Raw genomic sequence first — 24,896 nt, 5'->3', positions numbered from 1 at the left:
GGTGGATTATCCCACCTCAGTAATGCTGGTTACATTTCTTTTCAGCTAAACTTCAAATATGCCTGACTATATACTCATATACTAACGGAGCTGTATGAAAATGGTCAATAAAAAAAATCCACAGATATTTTAAGAAAAGTGAAAAAAGAGAAATAAAAGCTGAGGTCCAAACACAATTACACTCAAACATTCGCAAACATGTATACTATTTTTAGATTTTTCAAGTATTATATATATGATGCTGATACCAAGAAGGCACAGTTTAACACAAAAGTCATATTCTGGACATTCGTTTTTGAGTAATCTTGAAAACATACCTCAGTAAAAAATAAAGTATTAATTACAAATTGGACCTCAGCGAGAACAAACCACAGAGGATCATTAACTTTACAATATTATGATAGTTTTACAGCGCTCATTGTTGGGGTTATTGTGAGGAACTGAACGTTTGATATTGAACTGAACGTTGGTCCAGATGACGATCTCGATGTTCTCCATGACATCTGAAAACGTTCGGGGTCACCAATTATAAAATTATATATTCCAAGCCTACTCGATTCAAACCAAGTAGTATGTGGGAGGTACCGCCTAAACTATAAGGTGCTGTCTGGACAACTAATAATGTATATTATGTGTATTATAATAAAATAAGAAATATTTTGTAATAACAAAATACAAAAAGCTTTTACAATGGACAGTCTCTTCCGATATAGTGGGATTTTGTTGTAACATTAAAACTTGTATAGAAATGAAAGAAACTTATTTCGATGTCAGTCACTATCGTAAAACAGAGTCACTATATGCACATGTTGGGTCAATATTCCCAGAATAAATACACCATCTATATTTGAAATTAAAGTAACTATCATAATAAATGTTGTCATTTTAATATTTCATAAACACATCCTTGCAATAATTATGAAAATATTTTGAAATTATACAATTGCAAAAGTGGTTATATACGATAAAATGACCCATTGTTTAAAAAAGGTTTACTTAGTCTAACAGTCTGTTGGAATGCCGGTATACAGACAAATATGACGATAAAAAATTAGGAAGAGCGACCTTCTTTTAACCGATTGGTAGGCCGTTAGAACCTGGGCTAGAACCCACGACTATATATATCGGACAAGGCAACTATTACTACTTCGTACCATATTTAAATAGGAGAATGCAACTTCCAAAGTAATTGAAAAATTTTACTTAAATTATTTAATTTCATAGTTTATTTTATCCAAACAAAAATATCAAAAATAAATAAATTATATTATATATTCTTCTCTACTTAGGCTAAATTATACCCCATTCACATGATACTCAAAATCTACTGAAAATGGGCTTGAAGTCCCTTATTTACAAATTTGGCCCAATGCACATTGGGCCAAATGACCGAAATCTCACGCATAAAATCAATTTTTGAACTTGTGAAAATTAAACATTTGGAAAACGAAACTACGAAAAAGTGGACAACACATTGCCAAAAGCAAATCCAAAATGTTAAAACAATATGACAACCCGTTTGGCCGTTTCAGTCCGACGAAGTGGCAACTCTTTGTTATTGATTTTTTTCCTTGAATTCATAGTTTAGCAAGGTGCTTTAGAGATTTTGCTTATAAAAAGTTTTTAAAGTTATAAACTTAATTTGAAATGTAAAATTTAAGTCAAGGTATGCACTTTTAGTAAAAATTAACAGCGATTGTAAATATTGTTTGGTTATTTAAGAAAAATGTGTGACAAAAAACATATTTTTTCTTTGCATATGTCCCATGTTGTCTGGAGTAGAACTTACTATATTGGAACGAATTGGTAGAGTTAGAAAGGTTGAGATGTTGTCTTTCTTGAAAACGTAAATTTGTCTGCTTATAAGTGCTAATGGAGGTACCCCATTATAATTATGGTGTTACAATCGAAACGCAAAAATTATTAAATATTGGATAGAAAACAACTCCCAGTACTGTAATAATAATGTAAAAAAGAGAGAAGTCTTCCGTGACAACTTGAATAAAAAAGTAAAATAATTGTCCAAGGAAATATAATGAAGTAGATTACTGAATTGAATTCATATATGGAATAATTTTATTGAACTTTTTTTCATTCATTTGGACAAATCTTACATATTTGAGGTAAACCTTTTACTTCAAATTTAGAACCGCTTACCTTCATTTTTAAGTACAATTTTATGTATTTATATAAGCAATTTTTTCTTCAATAAAAGACATGTTTTATTAATATATTAAATATATTTATTTAGAATCAACAGCATCGACTGGCCTTGAAATATTAAAACACATTTTTTTCTTCTTCTAGTACCTTTCACTTTGAAAAAGTTTCTGCCTAGCAATTTTGTCCACCTTTTACAATTTCAATACCTACAAATATAAACTAAAAAATCCTAAACCAATTTTTTCACAAAAGGTTAGCGTCACTGCCTATTACCTGATAATTGAAGATTCCAAAATGAAGTCGAATGAAGGGGTTGTTATACTGCTGGTGTTTTCTTTTTTTATAAACCAATTTTCAAAAAACGAACATTTTTCTCACTAATTTAAAATAACAAATATTTTATATATTTTATTTGTTTTTTATTATATTAATTTACTATATTATTTTTAACAATCTCTCAGTATACCATAACAACGCGATTCCAACTAAAAAAACAACCCACGCTCAAACAAATCGATTACATCGATGACAGGTATCAATTACAGGTAGATACAAAAAATTTAGGAAATTTTCCTAAATTCTAATAAGTGTGTTTTCTTAAGTTTTGAAAGGATTGAATACTTCTTAGTACGAAGGAACTAATAAACCATAAAGCTCGAAAAATAATTGTATAATTAGATATAATGCATTTGGACGTCAATTGCCTGTTTCGGTATCAGGCTAACATGAAATATAATATGAACTAAAATATTTTTCTATGCCAAGTGTTATTCGTAAAGCTTTCTATAATAAAGGAAGTCAGAATTATCATTTTATAAGAAATCTTACTAAATTTGAGGAAACTTGGTTTTAGTTCGGTTTTTGTTCATTTTTACGAATGCTTTGTTATCAGTGAATAAAATTTTCTTTTTCAGTAGTAAATTCTTATACCCAGAGAAGAAAACAGTATTAGTAAAATGCCATGCCTTATTCTAGTTAATGAACTATTCATAACTGCTTTCAGTTTAGGATTTTTTTACTGAAATAAATTTTATTATTTCACACAAAAATTTATTTGAATGGAAAGAAAATGGCTAAACTAAATTGATGAACATTTTTTCCTTTAGTTTCGAAGACACTTTTTTCTGGGTGCATCCTCCATTAGAAAGTGGGCGGATCGGTCCGAAATATTGATCATACTTTATTCTCATCCCCAGTGGTACATGTACAAAATTTCAGAGCTCTAGGCACTTCCTTTGGGTTGAAATACGCCCTTCACTTGAAAGTGGGCGTGGCGGATCGGACCAAAATTATGATTATACTTTATTCGCATCCTCAGTGTTAAAGGTACAAAATTTCAGATCTCTAGGTGCTTCACCAGGGATTGTCCATAGAACAAGGTACGATTCAGAAGAAGTACAAGTGTTTGTTTTGTTAGAGCTCACTCTTCTGAAGGACAAATAGGTAGTCTAAATGAAGATACAATTCGCGCCATGATATCGGATTCAATCACAGAGATGAGAAATGAACTAGCATCTTGTGGGCGCCAAGGGTCTACGTTTTCCGAGTGTAGAATGATTCGTAGGCCGTTAAATATTTGATTGTGGCTAATCTTTTTATTGTTTTTGTTTTACAATAGGATTCGAATGAATGAACTAAGTAAGAAACAATATTTTCAATGTCTATCTGTTACAAATAAAAATATTTGATTTTAAATTCTAATATTGCTAGTCAAATAGAATATTTAGTTCGAAATTTAAACGTAAATTCTGCTGTGGAAATGAAGTCCAGAATCGTTCCCTTTCTCATGATACTTCTGAAAGGACAATGAATATCATAAGGAATTTGAAGCTCATATTTTGAGGACACAAAAATTAAATTGGCATAGGGGAATTCATATATATATGACTACGAACACGTTTGGTGGGAACTTTGAACTTCGGTGTAAATTCGCCTACTTGCTGTTTGAAGGCAAAGTGCAGTATTGGCTCTGGAGATATAGACGGATACATTATTTAATAAACTGGGTCGATCTGACCGATTCCCTGAAAAGGCAGCATAAATCGTGTTATAGTGACTATGGCATAAGGGACGACATAAGACGACGTAAACAACGAACCAACGGATCATTTGACGATGTTTACGATGCGGTCGCGTTGTTGGCGGACAAACTGAATACACATACAACCGAAGAGGAGTTATGCGAAACATTAATTTGTAACCTAAAAACCGAATAATACAATTTTAACTAATATGTTTTGTACATGAATAGCTTTGTTAATATGTATATCGCAAAAAGAGAATGAAAAATGAGATCTGTATCATAATTTTAATTTCATAGAGCCTAGATTTAAAACTAAACAGTCTTTGGACAAAGGATCTACTTTTTATAGGGGACAACGGTGTCTCTCATTACGGTGAAACCACTTAGAGAAACTTTGAAAAACTCAGAATTGTCACCAGCATTACTGGGAGGAAATAAACCTTCGCTGAAATTGGGATTATACCCATGGCTCATTCAGGCTAGTCGCAAATATATAAAATACTAAATAAAAACCAAAACAATAGCGATGAAAGCAGTCATCTCATAGCCAATGAATTTCATTGTAAAAGTGACGATAAGAACTATCTAATAAAAATATTCACAATGGCAATATTTTGGAGTGGTATATTTAGATCATGTTGAAGTTTTTAAGCCACATCCCAATAAATGAAGCTGGACTTTGTCAATATGTCTTACAATTGAAGTAATAATTTATCCTATAAGGAAACTTATAAGAGAATGTGGAAATACGCGATACCTATCTTCCCGACAGAAATAAAAAAGTATTATATCTTATTTCAAGGACATCATTACTGCCTGTTCATGAAACACAAAATCGACTCAAGACGAATCGTTCGTCTAGATTGAAACTAAAATAACTTTAGATATATTTTCTAGAAAAATCCTGAATTTTGTCATGAACTCATTATTTATGATTTACTATCGAACATCGTATCAATTGGGATTTCACAGACTCTGGTTTTCGAGATATCAATATGTGATTTTTGACGAATCGTTCGTCTCGAGGCGAACGAAAATTCCACGAACATGCAGTTATATATAACCCTCTAATGCCCAAACCCGCCTTTAGGCGTTCTTTGTTAAAACTGGAAGCTATTTGTAAAACACACCTAAAGACAACAAAAATGGGTAAAATGAAACCAAAACATAGTCAGAACTCCACAAGAGAGTTTGCAGCACATACTGTATTTTACAGTATTGAGTTTGCTTGTCTCATATTCTTGCTTTTGTCTCATGAGCCTTGATTATTTTATCAGCTGGCGGAAAAATGGGATATTTTAGGATTAAACCTTTCTGAAGTGCACACCCATGCACTCAAAAAAAAGTGGTCCCTATATGACTCTAAAGGAAATTAATTTCTATTTTAATTCATGTTATTAATATGTTTTAAGATTTTTTGTATACGTTAGTTAAATTAACTGAAACCGTAGGAAAAATATTCACAAATGAACCATAAAGTTTTACTAAATTCGCATCTCCCACAATTTAGTTCAGAATTTCTTACCATACTTCGTATGGTACTAAAGACAGTTTTGCAATTTTGATTTTGCATCAATTGATATTCTTCAAATTTGGATGTCATGTTGCGAAGTACACAATGCAAATTTCTCTAATACAAAGATTTTTACTTGAATCATTGATTCGACTTTAAAATGGCTATGTTTACATAAAAAACAAAAATTCTATTGAACTGAAGTCGATTTGATTTTTTTTTTATTATTCTTTGGGGTGAGCTTTAATTTGATATTTTAAGTGATGAAAACAGACTAAAATACAATTGAATTAAAATTTGTGTATAAGGTACACAAAACCTAAATTTACAAGTGAATTGCGTCTTTAATGTATCCTTAGTGTAATTTAATGTGTCTTTGAATCGGAATAAATGCTAAAATAATTTAAGTGAAGACAAAATCTTTGGAACTGGGTAAGCTTTTTTCCAGTGTAGACATACATAAAATTTGTACATTAAAAAACAGTGAATCCTAAATTCATTTATCGCATTCCATTTTTGTCCAAACTGAAAAGAATTCCACTAGGTTATTAAACCCATCGATTTATAGGTGTCATCTTCATGGAACAAGAGTAGAAGACCAAGTGAGGAAATTAGATTAAAAACCTCATCAAGTGAATACATCCATTAAGGTCTTATTTTAAATACATCCTTGTTTGTTCCAACTTAAAAATAGACACAAAAGACCCAAGTACACATATAAAACCACATGGGGTACTTCTATGTGTGTATAGAATATTGCGGTGACGCGTGCCACCTTTGTTTCCATACTTCACGAACGTACTCCGAGTATACAAGAGAACAGTATAACGTGTTGCTGTTCATGTGGATGGGAAAAGCATTTTATGAGGTATTCAGCATCAATCAATATAAATATAGAAGTAAAAGGATATACATCCCCACCCACCTTTGAGTCTTACAAAAAAAAAACAAAAACAATTTCTATTCTGTAGCTAGGGCCCCTATATTTTACCAGAATTTATACTTGGATATAACCCATCATAGGACGTTTTTTGGAAACCTGAGAATATACTTTGTATCCTCTTACATCAGCTCAAAAATCGAATCAAATCGAAAGTAAAAGTAAACTGTTTTATAGAAAGAATAAAGTAATCAATATCGGAACCCTATATTGCTACGTCTGGAGTTCCCCAAGGTAGTATTCTTGGTCCTTTGTTATTTATATTATTCCTTAATGATGTTATATTTTGTTGCCATTTTGCTAACTGTTTGATTTATGCAGATGACATTAAGATATTTGCAAATATTAAGTCCTTATCTGATGTATTCTTGCTACAATCTGATTTGGATAGAATATTCTCGTGGTGTGAATTGAATTTATTGCCTTTGAATGTGTCTAAATGCGTATATCTATCCTACTCGAGAAGAATTAATGACCTGAATTCTTCATATTTTATAAATAATCAGGAGCTGCTAAAGGTTGATCATGTTCGTGATTTGGGGGTAGTTTTTGATGCTAAATTTTCCTTCAAATTGCATATAGATTATATAATGCCAAAGGCTTATTCGATGTTGGCATTTGTTAAACGGAATTCTAAGGAATTCGTAGATCCATATACAAGAAAAATACTTTACACTAGCTTTGTGAGATCTAGGCTGGAATATGCTGCCATTGTTTGGAATCCCATATATACTGTCCATTGCGATCGAATTGAAAAATTGCAGAAAAAGTTTATAAAGTTTGCATTATTGTCTGTGCCTTTTACTGATCCTTTGCCTTCATATGAAGCTAGGTGTAGGCTAATTCATTTGGATTCTCTTCAATCGCGTAGATTAAAGTTTTCAGTTTTGTTTATTTATAAAATAATTAATGGATTTATAGATTGTCCGTCTCTTTTAAAGTTGATTGATTTTAATGTACCAATACATTGTTTGCGAAAGCATGATTATTTTGCAATTCCTGCTCATAGAACAAACTATGGATCTTCGGAACCTATTTTAAGATCTCTTAAAGAATTTAATAATTTAAATAATAACTTTGATTTAGATTTTTCAATTTCCCTAAATAGTTTTAATTCTATTTTAGACTTAATTTATTTTAAGAATTGCTAGTCTGTAAGGAATGTATTCCATAGACTGAATAAATAAATAAATCGTGCGAAAATTTAACTAAATTGTACTTCACACTTTTTGAGATTTCAACAAAGTTTTGATAGAACCTGGAAAATTTAATGCCCTGTTGTAGAAGAAAAATTAACTAAAAGTAAAGAAGAACATCATTGGCGCCAAATCATGACCATTTCAACCAAAATGTAGTTCATTCTTACTATTTTTGTACTCCACTTTTTGAGATTTCCACTACATATTTTGTTGTCGAGTAATAAATGAAGATATACGCTATGTAGCAAAAACATTGTTAACATTTTCATGAATTTCCAGACCAAAAAATTTAAAATACTCATTTTTGATAATCAAGTATTTTCATGCAAACGAAACGAACTTTCAAAAAGAGAAAACCCCAAATTCTTTCGAATTGGTTTTCGTTCGATATACAGCAACAGGGCATAAAAGTCTTGGACTAATCAGTATTTTTTTTTTTTTTTTTGCTGACTGGCTGGACAGTTACTGTAATGGGAATTGGGTTATAAAAATTATAATAAATATTTTTGGTGCTTTTTGCCATAAAGGAGCTGGCATCACTGCGTTGTTCATACAAATTTACCAACATCGGGTAAATACTCAAAAATCATAACCAAAAATGAAATGTATCAATGACAATACTAGGGTTGGCGATCGATTGTCGATTTTATTGTTTCTCTCATCGCTTTTTTCGATTTTGTATTTTTTATACATTAGCAACTATCTCTTTGTCTCATAACTGCGTCATTCATCATGAAAAATAAAAAACGTTGAAAATAAAACGATAACTAATAACAGTTGGCATCACATAAATAGAGAGAAAGAGAGAACTTGGAAAAAAACGTAGAATTTTTATAGAATGGGTTTTTACTCCATTGTTATCAGCATCTCGGCCAGAGAATGAATCCGACTTATTTTTGTCGGAGGCAGCTGACACTAAATTTGTGAATCCGGCGGCGGCTGCTTGACGGTTAAGCCAACATAAATTTGTCTATTTTGCTACGGACAATTATTCATTATAAAACCAATTTGAAGTTATCCAATCGGTAATGAGATTAGTTGTACAACTAATCTTATAATCAAATTTACATTTCATTCAAATGTTCTGTGCAAAATGAGCAAAGTTATTATAGGAGCTTCATATTGATTGATTTTGTTTGGAAGGTACAACAATTATTATTAAATAATTTTTCTTATTTAAATTAATATTTTAGAATAATTGGCGGCTAAATTTGAGTCAAGATGACATATTCGGCGACGTTGTCGACTGGCAATAAATCAATCCCACGTCGGCGGGTTCTTTGCACCGGATTGACCCGATGGATTCTATTCACCGGCCAGCGGCTGCCACATCAGTGAACGTGTTGTTTCGTCCGTTTTTTTGTGTTGGAGAAGATGCATCCCGGGAAGCCTTCACCGTTTGCTTTTATGAATAGGAAGAGGATCAGGGTCGCGGCGATCCAAGAGACGAAGCTAAATGACACCTGCCTGTATCTGACGCCATTGTGATGGATACAATGTAAGGATCGCAATATAAGTGGAGGTGGTGGCCCGTTTCCAATCCCACGGCGGCGGGTTCTGTGTACCGGATTGACCCCATCCATTAGCCAGCGGCTTCCACATCAGTGTACGTGTTGTTTCGTCCGTCTTTTTGTGTTGAAGAAGGTGCATCCCGGGGAGCCTTCTCCGTTTGCTGTTGGTCCGAGCCGGGATAGAGGAGAACCCCGGACCATGATATTGTTCAGTCTGCCGAAACCTGATCCACCGCCGTTCGGTTTCGGTCAAGTGTAACCTGTGCTTGGAGTGGGTGCATTACCGGAACTGCTCCGGCTTAACATCGCTGCGGGAGTATAGTCATACTGACTACGTGGCAGGATGCTGTGCCAGCGATAACAGCAGTCTGACTATGCGACCCTCCGACATCTCCCGTACAACAATATTCTCCGCCGCAGCATCTTACACCCAATATTGTTGTTCCAGTTCCGGATAGTGCATCGTTTTTGCAATTTAACTGCAACGGGCTCCGAGGTAAAATTAGCGAAATCGTGGACTTTATGAATCGGAAAAGGATAAGGGTCGCGGCGATCCAGGAGACTAAGCTGAATTCCACCTGCAGTCTACGCAATTGTGATGGATACAATGTGCTTCGAAAGGATCGCACAAGACCTATCCCGCTTGTGCCAGACACTGGTGACCCATATATGGAATGTATGGGGGTAGCAGTCAAGTCTGGGGCTGCCGAGATAGAGCTATACAATGCCGGTTGGTAGCTGTGCTCCTGGTTATAGCCTAAACATTGGGTGGCTGTTGTGTGGGTATAACCGATTGGTTCTGGGAGACTTTAATGCCCACCATGAACTTTGGCATTCTCTCCTGGGTAATGAACAGAGAGGCATTGCTTTGGCAGAGCAGATAGATGACTCTACATTTTGGCCCCACGAGAATTGTGGGTGATTGTAGCAGTTCGCCAGATTTATCTTTAGCATCGCCTGGTCTGATAAATGACGTTTCCTGGCATCCCGTCATTTCATTGGGATCAGACCACCTCTCCATAATTCTCACCACTAATCGACCCTCCGATTTCATAACCTCTGAACTCCGGACGTTTATAAACCAAACGAAAACCAACTGGGAAGGCTTCAGAGAATATACAGATCGCCGCTTCAGTGAGCTCCCGTCCCAGTCTCATGTTCATGTTGCCCAGAGGGTGTTCCGGGACATTATCAACGCAGCAGCCGCTCGCTTTATACCCGCTTGTCGAATTGCCCAAGTGAGGCCCAACTTCCCAGCTGAAGCAGTGGGACTCGCAGACGAGCGTGATGAACGCGTCGTGCTAACCCTGCTGACCCAAGAATCAGGGAACTGAATCTAGAGATTAGTAAGATAGTCGAAGAGTACAAGCGGTTAGAACACCTAAAGCAATGTAACCTAGGCACATGAACAGGTAAATTGTGGTCAACAGTGAGAGCTCTCTCGAACCCCGCCACGAGGGATGATGGGATTTCAGTCACCTTTGACGACATGACCGTGACTGATCCGAAGAGATGCGCTAAATACTTCAACCGACAGTTTGTCGAGCATCCCGAGAGTGAGAACGAAAAGGAGAGCCACTCGTCCCATACGTGGTCTCCGAGCCGATGACACACCAATTTACCACAGCGGAAGTTACCAATGTCATCAACAACAGCGCGAAACCATCCAAGGCGCTGGGCCCCGATGGAATTTCAATGCTAATGCTGAAGCATCTGGCACTACTCCTCTCCAGCCTTGTGGAGAATTGAGGCACTACTCCTCTCCAGCCTTGTGGAGAATTTTCTAGGTGCCCACCTTCAACATGGATACCGCAAGGTTCATAGTACGACGACAGCCTTGCATGCCATTTCAGCACACATTAATATGGGACTCAATCAGCCCAAGCCGCGTCACAGGACGGTCCTCATGGCGATTGACCTATCGAAGGCATTCAATACGGTCAACCATGCCACACTATTCGAGGACATCGAGAATACGTCCCTACCGGCAGGAACCACGCGTTGGGTTCTGAATTATCTGTGCGGGCGCCAGTCGTACGTTGAATTCAGGGACAAGATGTCAAAACCCCGTAGAGTTAAACAGGGAGTTCCCCAGGGTGGGGTGATATCTCCGGCACTGTTTAATCTCTACCTGTCCTCAATTCCACCCCCTCCTGACGGCGTCGAGATTGTATAATATGCGGATGTACAATCCTCGCATCCGGGCCCATTGTTGATGACATATGCGATCGTTTAAACGTCTACATTACTGATCTTACCAGTTATTTCACTGCTAGAAATTTGAGGATATCCGCCACCAAATCCTCAGTCACACTGTTCACTACATGGACGGCGGAAGTACCTAGGCATTTGAATGTTAGAGTCGATGACGAAATAATTCCGACAGTGAACTACCCCAAGATACTCGGGGTCACATTCGACAGCCTTTTTAAGTCGTCTGCCCATGCAATTTGTAAAAGGCTCCGCGATAGAAACAATTACCTCAAGTCACTTGCCGGCAGTACATGGGGTGCGGACAAAGAAACCTTTTTGACTACCAATAAGACAATTGGTCAGTGGTAAACTATGCAGCGCCAGTGTGGACACCTCAGACAAGCGACACGCAGCGAAATAACATCCAGACCTGTCAGAACGCTGCCCTTAGAACTGCAACAGGATGTCTCCGCAGTACACCCCTGGATTTCTGGCATTTATTTCTGGCATTTTATGATTAAACATTCTCTTTGTGTTTTATTTGTTTGGTTCAAGTCGATCTGCATAGGTGGTTATTGTGAAGAAATACAAACGATGCGATTGGGATTCTGGGATTCATAAAACATTGCCTTATTGTTACCTACGATGTTATGCCTTTGCGCTGGCTTTTGAAGTACAATTTCACAACTCACTTGCGACTTACCATCATCATCTTCTTGAGACATCACACTGTCATCGACAGAACCACGATCATTATCACGGCTAAATCCAGTTTGTCTGCGTGATTCCTGCAACTTTGTAAAATATTCCACAGCAAAATCAACCACATCGCCCGGCTGTTCCAGCAGATAGGCAATGGAAAATTCTAGAAGAACTTCGCGTAGAGCATCGGGTACTTGGATGCGTTGCTTCTGTTCGTTCGACATTCTCACTTGTATGGCGATCTGAAAATATAATTATAGTCAATTAATAGAAATTATTAAATTAATAGCAAGATATCAATTCAGAATAGATTTATGGACATCAAAACATTTACTAATCATAGAAATATGTGGAAATTCACGAAATAAAATTATCTGTTATAAAAAAGCTTTAATCTAAGTCTTTCGAAGATTGTTATAAAGACAAAACCTGCTTTTCGATTTATTATTGGAATAAAACAACCCATTGTGAGGTTGTTCTTATTAGTTTTGGGGTTTCTTCGAAAATGCAAAGATTTTAATCTATCTGGTATCTGCTGCAAAACTTAGGGTTTGAAAAACAGTTTTTCGGAAGGTTCGAGTGTAGTTTACATTGGGTTTAGTGAATTACCCGAATTTATTCTGATAATTGGTTGATAGTGTTGTCAAATTTATTTGAGATATTAGCGAGTCCCATAGTGCAGAATTTTTTGTTCTCAAAAATGGTATAGCCTAAATAAAGACTTTCAGAAAACAAGAGCATTCTACTTTGCCAAAATGGACGATATACAGCTCAAAACTTTTTGACAAAATTTATTTTTATAAAAAGATGATTTTTTAAGGTATGTAGAAATAAAGAATCCATGTATACACGTATTTTCCAAAAATGTCCTTCTATGTCCAAAATACTCCTCACTGAGTTCTCAAATTTTGCAACAAAAAAACATTTCATTAAGTGATTAATTGTAGATTCCCAGTCAGAAATTTACGATGGTTATAAATATTGAACGTTGTAACAGCGTTGGAAGCCAACATTGAAACAACGCTTGCTAAACAAATTAATTGACGGTTTTTAAATAGTAAATTTTCCATAAAATTATCGTTGAAAATGCATGTTCCATCAATGTCCAATGGTTTTTAATGAGTAATGGATGTATTATCATATAAAGTGAATATGTACATTAACAGTGAAACCACTAGTAACAACAATTTTGGTTAATTTTACAAATGAGGCAATTGTAGAAAGTTTTAACTAAACTAAACGCTGTCATCACGCCAAAACCCAAATATAAGTACTTATTTATCGACTAATTGAAGAAATTTTGTTAGACATAGTTACTTTTTTTCACATGTTAAGGTGAGTATTAACTTCGAGTTTAGCCGCTTAAATCGCTAAAGTGAAAACTAAATCAGTAAGAAAAATGCATAAAATTATACATATTTGTTGCAAATTTTATTATGACTTGATGGGGAAAAGCCCAAAGCAAATTTTCACAAAGTTTGTATTCCTTAAAACGGATTATTAAAGAAAAGTACTCGTGAAAAATTTGCGATTTTAGCGGCTTAAGATGGGTATTAAGTTCGAGTTTAGCCGCTAAAATCGCAACTTTTTCACGATTACTTTTCTTTAACAATCCATTTTAAGGAATACAAACTTTGTGAAAATTTGCTTTGTACTATTCCCCATCAAGTTATAATGAAATCTGCAACAAATATGCATAATTTTATGCCTTTTAAGATTTAGTTTTCACTTTAGTGAAAAAATGCGACTAAACTCGAACTTAATACTCACCTTTAGACACTGATAAAAGGTTGGACTCCATTGGAACGATGCCTTTCGTAGGAAGAGAAGAGGTACATTTTGAAATCCTGAATTGATATAATTGTTTTAATTCATTTTTCACTTTACAGAAGCTATAGATGATAATTTGGATTTTTTTCGAGACGGAGAATCACAGTATACCATCCCATTCCGTAAATAAGGATGACGAGAGTAAGGAAATGTATTTCGCGCAATAGAGGCCATTATCAACCAATGTTATTCTTTATCTTCTGTGTAGCTTCATTCAGGGATGAAGTTAGAAGAGAGTTAAGGGCTATTAAGGACGAAATTGGAGAGATAAAAAATGAGTTGAAGAATGAAATTTGCAGTTTACGGAGAAGTTTACTTTATAACTTCAAAAAATGGAGGAGTCTATTATTTCCAACGTGAACTTAATATTAAATAACCATATTAAAATATTTTTTTTACCAATTAGAAATGTCAATTGTAAAACACTAATATAAATATAACAATAAAATATTCAACGTATTTTGTTTTGTTTCAATAGCGGTTTTAAGGTACTGTAAAATTATAATTCTAACCCTCCTAAAGCATTCTAGAAACAATTGGAAAGACGTATGAAATATATTTCAGTGCTTTTTAATGGTTGTAAAAACCATCGATACACCGTATAACGATGTTATCATTTTGGGGTTGTCAAAGCGTTCGTTAAACCATCGGAAAAGCGTATAAAATATTGTTTTCATGACGCTTTGAAAACGTTGTTAAATACAATCGATACACTGTGGAATGATGTTATCATTTTGGGGTTGTAACAACGCTTTTTCCCACCGTGTATCAACCGTTCACAACGCTTTTCCGATGGTTTTTTTCTGACTTGGTTGGTTCATAATTGGCGATTTGACAGCTACAGAGGTTATCAAAAAACATGTCGACTTATAGAAAACATCTCAACTTTCACACAAAAACATTTCGTGTTGATATCTTTACCCATTCATATGTTACCGAATTATTTTAAAAAAAATGCGACTTGGAACCACAGTGCGAAATAATTACGATGTTCCTTATTATTAAAACGAAAATAGAATCCAGCTGAACACAATAGGGTCGTTGCGAAATATCTATGTGTTTAGTTATGAGTGGTGCATTTCTAATGGCAAAACTTTAGCTGACATGGTCCCAATGACAATTTTTGAATAACTCATGTACATGAATAAAACGTAGTGAATAGATCCGTTGGTGTTATATCGAATTATTTTTAATACCCTTAGGTGCTTTTATACACATATAAGAAAGAAAATTCCCGTGTAAAAATTGGGGGATCGAGTACAAATTTAGATATATTTACATACGATTAAATATGAAGAAAAATGGTAAGATCTCTTCATATCAAATGGAATTAGTTCTGATCATATCTCAATATTGGCATATATCGAATGTCTTAGATATAGTATCTGTCCGTTTATGTGGTTGTATTTGATGTTAGATCTCATCAGATCTAAGTCTACCTCAGCATATCTGGGTATATTTACTTAGATCTTAAAGGTGCTATTTTGAGATGTAATCATATCTAATTAGATCCCCCAATTTTTAGATGGCTAATTATTTTTTATTTTGTTGAGACGATACGCGAAACTGCAGTCTGAAGAGCATACTCTCTTTCATCAAGGCCTTTGGGAGGAGAACCTGGGCCAAACTGAGGGGACATTACGAAAAAACATGATATTAACTCACTACAGAAAAGAAAATACTTTCCTCCTTAAGAGCAAATAAGTACGAATTTACGGCAATATTTCTTAATACCAAAAGAAAACTTCGTTTGTCTAAAAATTTGGAAGCTCAGTAAAGAAAACTCTTCTTTCACTGTAGGTTTACGACGTCGTAAATGTATGTCGAATGGGTCGAAATTCTCAGCAGATCGTCTTTGGCTTTTCGTAGCATTTTCTTAAATTCCATTAAAATGTTATAGAAGCATTTCATTAAATATATCTACGATTAATAGTTTTAATTGCAAATTTCGAGTAGCGGGTAGCCTAAAAATCTATGGAAAAACTCTCAATATTCATACGAGGTATAATAAAACAGTTTCCATATGGTTTTTATTCCTCGTTTTTTAGTTTTTGCTATTTCTCCAAAATATTTGTGAACACTTGTCAACATTTGGGTTTATGACAATTGCCGCTTTGGGCGATAAACCCTCGCAAAAGCTAATTTATTCGATAAAAATCGATTAACAACAAATACTTGCAATTCGCCTTAAACAATTGAGAAAATTCTGCTTCAGTCGCATATAACTTTTAATATGAAATTGTCTCGGTTTTGACATTGCAAAACTGTTGCTTTGTTGTTATTGCTTTGTCGTTTCCAAATCGATAGCCAATTTTGCTGTACGCATTGGGAGCCAAACCACCTTGGCCTATAAAGCCACATTAAGGCTATTTGAGTTTGTTATTTTAGTCGTGCTAGCTTCAGTGTAGTCATGTTTGGAATTGCCAACAAATGTAACTTCGATTTTAAAGCCCACTATAGATTGAAAGTATTCGTATTTAATTGAAATTATTTTACTTAAGTTTCTATGTCAAACGAGATCTTTGAATGAAACTTTTAACATGTTGGATACACAGAATTTATTACTATAAAGTGAAACTTCAAATTGAATTTATGAACATAAAACAATTGGTTCGGCTGAACAAGAAAAGTCTTTCTTCTTTATTCGTCCGCGACAAAATAATAAAACATTTTATAACATTTTATTTTATTCTATGCTTTATTATTTTATACTTCTCTCGATAAAAGTTATATAAAAAATATTTCCTTCTATGAGAAATTTCATGGGACATTCGTTTTCGAATGTAAGAATGTAGTGAGATTTTTTTAACATTTTATATAATTCACTACAAACAACATCATGAACTTTGTTAGCATTTGTAAAATACACGACTTAGTAAGTATACATACATGACCACACACAAACACTTTTTTCTGATTCAATCACGAAATTAATTGATACAATTAATTTTGTAATTATATATTAATTTTTTAATTATACTACCACTTAGTCGTAGTAGTTAATCTTACAATACATGTATTATAGGCCTTTTTAGGCTTCCTATGTATTGAATGTATTCAATCACAGAAATGATTAATTGAAAGTCACTTAAAAAATTAATTGATACTATTAATTTTTGTTTCAATTAAAAAATTTGTTGAATCAATAAAATTTGTAATTGAATATTTTTTGAAACTCAATTATGACTTTAATTGGAAAAAATTTCGTGAATTTTTTTCCTGCGCATGCATGGTTTGCGCACTTTGTGTAAGTATGCTCTCAAACCAAAATTTATTGTTAACAAGTAAGGAAAGTCTAAAGTCGGGCGGGGCCGACTATATTATACCCTGCACCACTTTGTAGATCTAAATTTTCGATACCATATCACATCCGTCAAATGTGTTGGGTGCTATATATAAAGGTTTGTCCCAAATACATACATTTAAATATCACTCGATTTGGACACAATTTGATAGATAGAATAGAATCTATAGACTCAAAATTTAGTTGGCTAATGCTAATATGGGAAACATTTAAATCTGAAGCAATTTTAAGGAAACTTCGCAAAAGTTTATTTATGATTTATCGCTCGATATATATGTATTAGAAGTTTAGGAAAATTAGAGTCATTTTTACAACTTTTCGACTAAGCAGTGGCGATTTAACAAGGAAAATGTTGGTATTTTGACCATTTTTGTCGAAATCAGAAAAACATATATATGGGAGCTATATCTAAATCTAAACCGATTTCAATCAAATTCGGCACACATGCCTATATTACTAATTGTACTCCTAGTGCAAAATTTCAATCAAATTGGGCCAAAACTCTGGCTTCTGGTTCCATATAAGTCTATATAGGGCGAAAAATATATTAGGAAGCTATATCTAAATCTGAACCGATTTCAATCAAATTTGGCACACATGACTACACTACCAATTGTACTCCTTGTGCTTCAAGCTAATCGGGATAAAACTCTGGCTTCTGGGTCCATATAAGTGCATATTGGGCGAAACATATATATGGGAGCTATATCTAAATATGAATCGATTTCAACCAAATTTGGCACGCATAGCTACAATGCTAAATCTACTCCCTGTGCAAAATTTCAAACAAATTGGGCCAAAACTCTGGCTTTTAGGACCATATTAGTCCATATCGCGCGAAAGATATATATGGGAGCTATATCTAAACCTGAACCGATTTCAATCACACTTGACTATACGACTGAGTGTTATATTTGTACAAAATTTCAAGCAAATCGGTATAAAACTCTGGCTGCTGGGTCCATATTAGTGCATATCGGGCGAAAGATATATATGGGAGCTATATCTAAATCTGAACCGATATCTTCCAAAATCAATAGGGTTCTATTCTGACCCAAATTAGGAACATGTGCCAAATTTGAAGGCGATTGGACTTAAATTGCAACTTAGACTTTGATCACAAAAATGTGTTCACAGACAGACGGACGGACGGACAGACGGACATGGTTATATCGACTCAGGGACCCACCCTGAGCATTATTGCCAAAGACACCATGTGTCTAACTCGTCTCCTTCTGGGTGTTACAAACATATGCACTAACTTATAATACCCTGTTCCACAGTGTGGCGCAGGGTATAAAAAAGGATTGTTATTAGTGTCCTCAAAGTGTTAATTAAAAAATATTGTTGAAAATTTCTGCGTACACAAATGAAGCCATACTTTGCTCTTCCAAATCGAATTTCTGGACAAACAAAATTTGCTTTTGTTGTTTTTTTTTCTGTAAAGCCAAAGTAAATCCGTATTAATTAGAAGCGTAAGTTTGTCTCTACCTCAATTACAAAAATCAATCACAAAAATTAATAGTATCAATTAATTTTTGAATTGGATCAATTAATTTTTAATTGCACCTCAATTAATTTTTTAATTGATACACGAATGATTACTGTGGTCTGATTCTGTGATTGAAGACATTTCAATTAAAAAATTAATTGATTCAATTAATTTCCTGATTGAATCAGAAAAAAAATTTTTGTGTGTAACAGCCAACTGCATTACATTTTAAGAATAACAATTCGAAAATTACCAAGAAGTATTTATTATTGTCACTACAAGATAGTCATTAGGGTAAGTGCAATAAATGTGGTATACCCATTTGTTTTTTGATAACCAATTTTTTTTATTAAAAAACTCATTAAGCTCGAATTCATGAAATGTGCAGTTAAGGTGATACACCATAATGTAGATTTTTTTGTAAAAAAATAAATGCAAAATATATATCGTAATTGTGTTCATTTTATGCTTACTTAGTACTCGTCAGTTATTTACATTCGAAAATTAATAATTTGAAAATATACCTTCACACAAAATGTATTTTTTTTTTTTTGATTTTTTTTTTCAACTGGCACAAATAAAGAGTTGCAAAAATCAAACTGATCTTTGATTGCTTCATTCTCTGACAACCACAATCTATCCAGTTTGGTTTAGTTATTTGTTAGATAAAGAAAAAAACTACTATACCACATTACCAGCCTGTACCACATTTGATGCACTTACTCTATAACTCACCGCAATGTAATGCAATGTGTAATGACAGCTTTACTCGTGGTAATGAAAATTGTAATGAAATGTTGTTACCTAGTTTTTGCTGGTCACCTACTACTCAACGATCCACGAATGATTACTGAAGTCTGATTACTGAAATACTAGAGAATACTAGTACTTAAACCGGACACTAATATGGTTTAAGTTTATAAAGGGTGATACGGTCAAAATTTGGTCAAGGGAAAACGCGTGTAAATCGGTGAAATCGTTTATTTAAAAAATCAAATTAAATTTCTTTTTCAAGTTCAATTAGTATAAAATTCATGAAAAATATTCAGTTAGGCTTTCGCTTTTCCAAATCCGAATTGCCGGGCCTCACGCTTGACACCTGCCATCAGATTTTGTACAGCCACCTTGTCCACCTTCTTCGCCGCAGAAAGCCAGTTTGCCTTGAACTGCTGCTCGTCCTTAGCAGTTTTTTGGTCTTCTTTAGGTTCCGCTTGATAATAGCCCAGTATTTTTCAATTGGGCGGAGCTCTGGCGTGTTGGGAGGGTTCTTGTCCTTGGGAACCACCTGCACGTTGTTGGCGGCGTACCACTCCATGGCCTTTTTACCGTAATGGCAAGATGCCAAATCCGGCCAAAACAGTACGGAACAACCGTGTTTCTTCAGGAAAGGTAGCAGACGTTTATTCAAACACTCTTTCACGTAAATTTCTTGGTTGACAGTCCCGGAAGCTATGAAAATGCTGATTTTCAAGCCACAGGTACAGATGGCTTGCCAAACCAGATATTTCTTTGCGAACTTTCACAGTTTTAGTTTTATGTGCTTGAAAATATCTGCTACCTTTCCCCTTCCTTTTGCCGTATAAAACTCCTGTCCCGGAAGCTGCTTGCAGTCGGCTTTAACGTAGGTTTCGTCGTCCATTACCACGCAGTCAAACTTCGTCAGCATCGTCAGCCTCCGGGATCGCGCTTTGGCCGTCGTATTTTGTTTATCATCGCGATTTGGAGTCACTACCTTCTTGTAAGTCGATAGTCCGGCTCGTTTTTTGGCTCGATGCTCGATTGTAGACGATACACCCAGCTTATTTGCGGCATCTCGGAGAGAGAGTTTAGGGTTTCGCACGAAACTACCGGCAACTTTCTTTGTCGTCTCAGCGGCTTCCGGTTTTCGAATTCCCCCGATCCAGACTTCCTGGCTGTCGACAAACGTTCCCCAAACACTTTAATTACATTTGTAACGGTTGATTTGGCAACTTTTAGCGATTTTGCCAGCTTTGCGTGCGAGTAGCTCGGATTTTCGCGATGCGCGAGCAAAATTTTGATACGCTGCTCTTCTTGCTTGGACGGCATTTTGACAACTGAAGAGTGAATTCCAAAATCAAAATAGGAGCAACATTCTACACACACACACCTTCAAAATGGGGGGTGTTCAGGTTTTTTAAATGCAAAATTGAAAGAAACACGTCAAGTTTATATTGACCAAATTTTGACCGTATCACCCTTTATGGGGTCATATTTTCTTTGTGTCGTTAACTTCGCGGTTCCCTGGTGTGTTCTTAGGTATATTAGGAGAATACTGCACTGCTCAGTCATCTCGTTGAGAGATTTGAGCCAGTCATCTCTCCGAATGCAGTTCGAAACCTAAAAACATAAAAAGAAAAAACTGGCCTAAATAGTTTTCGCGTATGGACTTATTCTGCCACCATCATCTGCACTAGAAGTTTGATGATGACATCTTTTTTAAACGATTCGCCCTGCTGATCAGAAATATTTTGATATCTTGTTTAGTTTTCGTAAATGCTACTATGAGCGGTATCAGAAAACTTTGAATATTTCTCCAATCAAATTAATTCTTTTGAAATTTAAAAGGTTTCATTTGAAAATGTTATAGATAGAATTTCAATATATACATTATGTACGCCCAATTTTGGCAAATATTGTATATATAATCTCAACAATGAATGCTTCATATCTTACACGCCGTAATGGCCAACATTCCTCAAAATCCAGAGAGAATCGTTGCAACCAAGTGGGAGAGAATCGTTGCAACCGAGTGGGAAAAATAGAAGCAACTTTAAAAATCGAGTTTTGAAAAGTGTTTGCGAATATGATCCAATTTTCGTACAGATAACAGAATTAATACCAATGTTATATATAACGAATTTAGCTGAGATTTTAACATAGCCTCCAGCAAATGTCAACTATATATGGGGTTGGACCAATAGTGTATGTTTGCAATGAACATTTTATATAATTGTCAGGAAAATTTTTCCAATTAACATACCACATTCTTTTCTGTCCATATATATTTGGAACTCAAGGATTCACTTTCGTTTCGTTCCTCCAGATACTATTAGGCAGATATGTAGGTTCATAGCGCCCGGTAGGCTTTTAAATGAATATGTTAGTGGTTACAACGTCAACAATATAAAGCAATAACCAACCTTTCTAAAGTCACATATGGACGCTGCTTACAGTCGCCGTCACGTGATGAATTTTAAACGCTATTTTCTGTACGTAACTACAAAACCATATTTGAAGCAAGGTTTGTCACCAATATATGCAGCACCACGTTTGTAATTGTATGGGACTATTTCATCTTCAGTTGAGATGTAATTTCACCGTTTCAATAAAAATTAAATAAATGACACGATGGAGAAATATTGTTAACTGTGAACATGAAATAACATTTTTTGTTGAGTTATTTGCATAGTGGTTGTTCTGGTTTCTATCTCCATGTCACTTGTTAAAGTTCTGAGGCTTATCTAATGAGTAAAGATGATAAACCATATACCAGTGGAAATATCGTGAAATGTTCGGTGTTGCCAAGCAAATTAATTATTGATTATTGGTGATTTTATATCCCGAATACTTTCGCAAAGCAAAAAGCCATACTGGCTAATATTCAGATGTCATACCGATAACATACCCTCTAAATAACAAAATTCGTCACACAAAATAGTCTTATATTTTAGAAATTTTATAAATGTGTAGAACATTGCTTCCCAAATGAGGGGCACCACGAGGTTCACGTATTTTAAAAATTTTGAAACCATTTTCGTCACTTCTAGACATAAAGTCAAAATATCTCTGTCTTGCCTTCATGTTGAAACTGATTTGATGCATACTTTATCAGTAATAGTACCAAATATTTAAAATCTAACTAATGAAATGGACATTTGCCAAATTTCCCCCTAATTGATAAACTATTTTATATTAACATTCATTAACATAGTTATTTTTAATTATTTAATAAATTATTTTTAATCATATTTTTAGATTTGTTAGTATTTATTTCTGTTTGTTTGGGTAAACAAAATGTGTTTTAGGTTGGGGGGCGCAAAGCAAATTGGGTTGGGAAACTCTAGTGTAGAATACCATAAACAAAATGGAATTTGAGTGGGGAATAATAAAATTAACAATGTGAAAATTTTCTCTCCCTATTAAAAATTGGGAGTTCTAACTTGATATGATTAGAGCTGAGCAGATCGAAAATGATAAGACATAATTGTATGTAATTCCAATGAAATCAGACCTGATAATATCTCAATATTGGCCAATCTAATAGTTGCGATCTAAAGAGGTAAATTTTGCAATACAGATAATCATATTTAGTTAAGTCATGGTTACAACTTCTGGAGACGGTATATATAAAAGTCTGTACAAAAGACTTTTGAAGTTATTTAAAAGGTCGGTTTTCATACTCGATGAATATTGTGTTGTTCATTTCACAACTTTTTGAACTGAAGATACCTGTACTTTTCTTCTGTTGAGTCGGTTGTATTTAATGGACTCAATAATTTCAATTTTTTCTCAATTTTACAGGGGAGCGAAAATACACCTATATGGGGTCTCAAAAACTTCTGTTGAAAAGATTTGGAAATTTTTTAATATTTATGTGATAGATCTTTTCGAAATCTTATTTTTAGAGAAAATTAAGAATTACCGACTTATGTTGTTTTGTCATATGATATTTTATTTAAAACAAAACAAAAAAATTAAAGCAAAAAAAAAAGAACGATCTATTTATGTGTTTTGTCGCATTGAATCTTGATCATATTCTGACTAAAAACAACACAACTGAGGTTAGGTATGCTTTTATTTTTATTTGTTTTTTTTTCACAAAACACCATGACTCGAAATATGTTGTTTTGTAAAAAAAATGTTAATTACACAAACCTTAACATATGTGGACATATGTTGTTCTGTCAAAAGTATCATACAAGTATTTCGATTTTATTTTACAACATACTTATGATGAGATATGTTGTTTTACTAAAATTAAACCTAAAAAATTCGAGACACCATTCCATATCTCCCGATCTAGGGCAGATATTGCATCTGTATCTGTAAACACAGAAAGATGCGCCTTCAAAAACTACACACAACATAAAATTTTTGAGAAATTGTTCTATCTCGTCTTATGGAGTTTTGTCATAAGTCCACAGATATTTTTCGACTAATTCAAGAAATTTTTTAGACAAAATATTTTTTTTCACATTTTAAAGATAATTTCGTTGTTTGAAGGAAAAAATTGGAGTTCAAAATTGCAAGAATGCTCTTTTGGCGCATTTGGGGTAAAATGTACAAATTTTTAAGTATTTTGTTTGAAATACGGACATTTGTGAATAACTTTTCCCCTTTTTTAGTCCATTTAATCAACCTACGCAAAAAGTTATTAATGTAATTCCCCTACTTTCACAAAACACAATAAGTTCATGAACTAAAATAGAGTTAAAGTGACTTTAGTGTCCTCGAGGGTTCACTTTTTTAGTGTACCTTTGGTTTTTTTGAATGGAAAATGTATTGTCAAATTAAAAACTTCAACATGAATTTTCAGTGCTTTTTATTGGTTGAAAAACCATCGATACACCGTAGAATGATGCTATCATTTTGGAGTTGTAACAACGCTTTTTCCCACCGTGTATCAACCGTTTACAATGCTTTTACAACGTTTTTCCGATGGTTTTTTTCTGACTGGGGTTTTTTTGTACGCGTAGCCAAGTTACCTCACCATCATAAAAATTTCTCAATTACTCCTTTTACACTTTAAAGGAATTTTCTAAATTACTTATCAACTATATAATGCGATCTAATCATTAGCAATACACTGCCAAAATCAAACTCCTCATATGTTTTAAATTCTTCTTTACTGTAGATAAAAGGTTGTGCGCTGGGATGTTAATTTAAAGTTTCAATGGAATTGGAATCATTTTAGGTGTTTCTTTTTTGGAACTTCGTGTCGTTTGTATGAGATTACACAAGGCATATTTAATAAGGTAATTTCAGTATTACAAAAACAACAATGT

At 34.3% G+C, this 24,896-nt stretch overlaps 1 protein-coding gene and 1 long non-coding RNA gene across 9 annotated transcripts in view; one reads left to right on the top strand and one right to left on the bottom strand.

Annotated features, from left to right (window-relative positions):
• Positions 1-24,896, bottom strand: part of Pka-R2 (cAMP-dependent protein kinase type II regulatory subunit) — a 62,333-nt gene that overhangs the window by 31,792 nt on the left and 5,645 nt on the right. For all 8 annotated transcript variants that reach the window (XM_075312450.1, XM_075312448.1, XM_075312446.1 and 5 more), the window contains exon 3: positions 12,246-12,486. In XM_075312450.1, the coding sequence (XP_075168565.1) occupies positions 12,246-12,468 (223 nt within the window). In that variant the 5' untranslated portion in view covers positions 12,469-12,486. The remainder of the gene's footprint in view (positions 1-12,245; positions 12,487-24,896) is intronic.
• Positions 13,784-14,458, top strand: LOC142241076 (uncharacterized). Its single transcript, XR_012723476.1, has 3 exons — positions 13,784-14,076; positions 14,134-14,215; positions 14,283-14,458. It is a non-coding gene; the product is annotated as an uncharacterized LOC142241076 (long non-coding RNA).

Source organism: Haematobia irritans, chromosome 5 (assembly GCF_050003625.1).
Source record: "Haematobia irritans isolate KBUSLIRL chromosome 5, ASM5000362v1, whole genome shotgun sequence".
Lineage (NCBI taxonomy): Eukaryota > Metazoa > Arthropoda > Insecta > Diptera > Muscidae > Haematobia > Haematobia irritans.
Note: the sequence above shows the minus strand (reverse complement) of the source record. Positions and strands in the feature narration are given on the sequence as shown.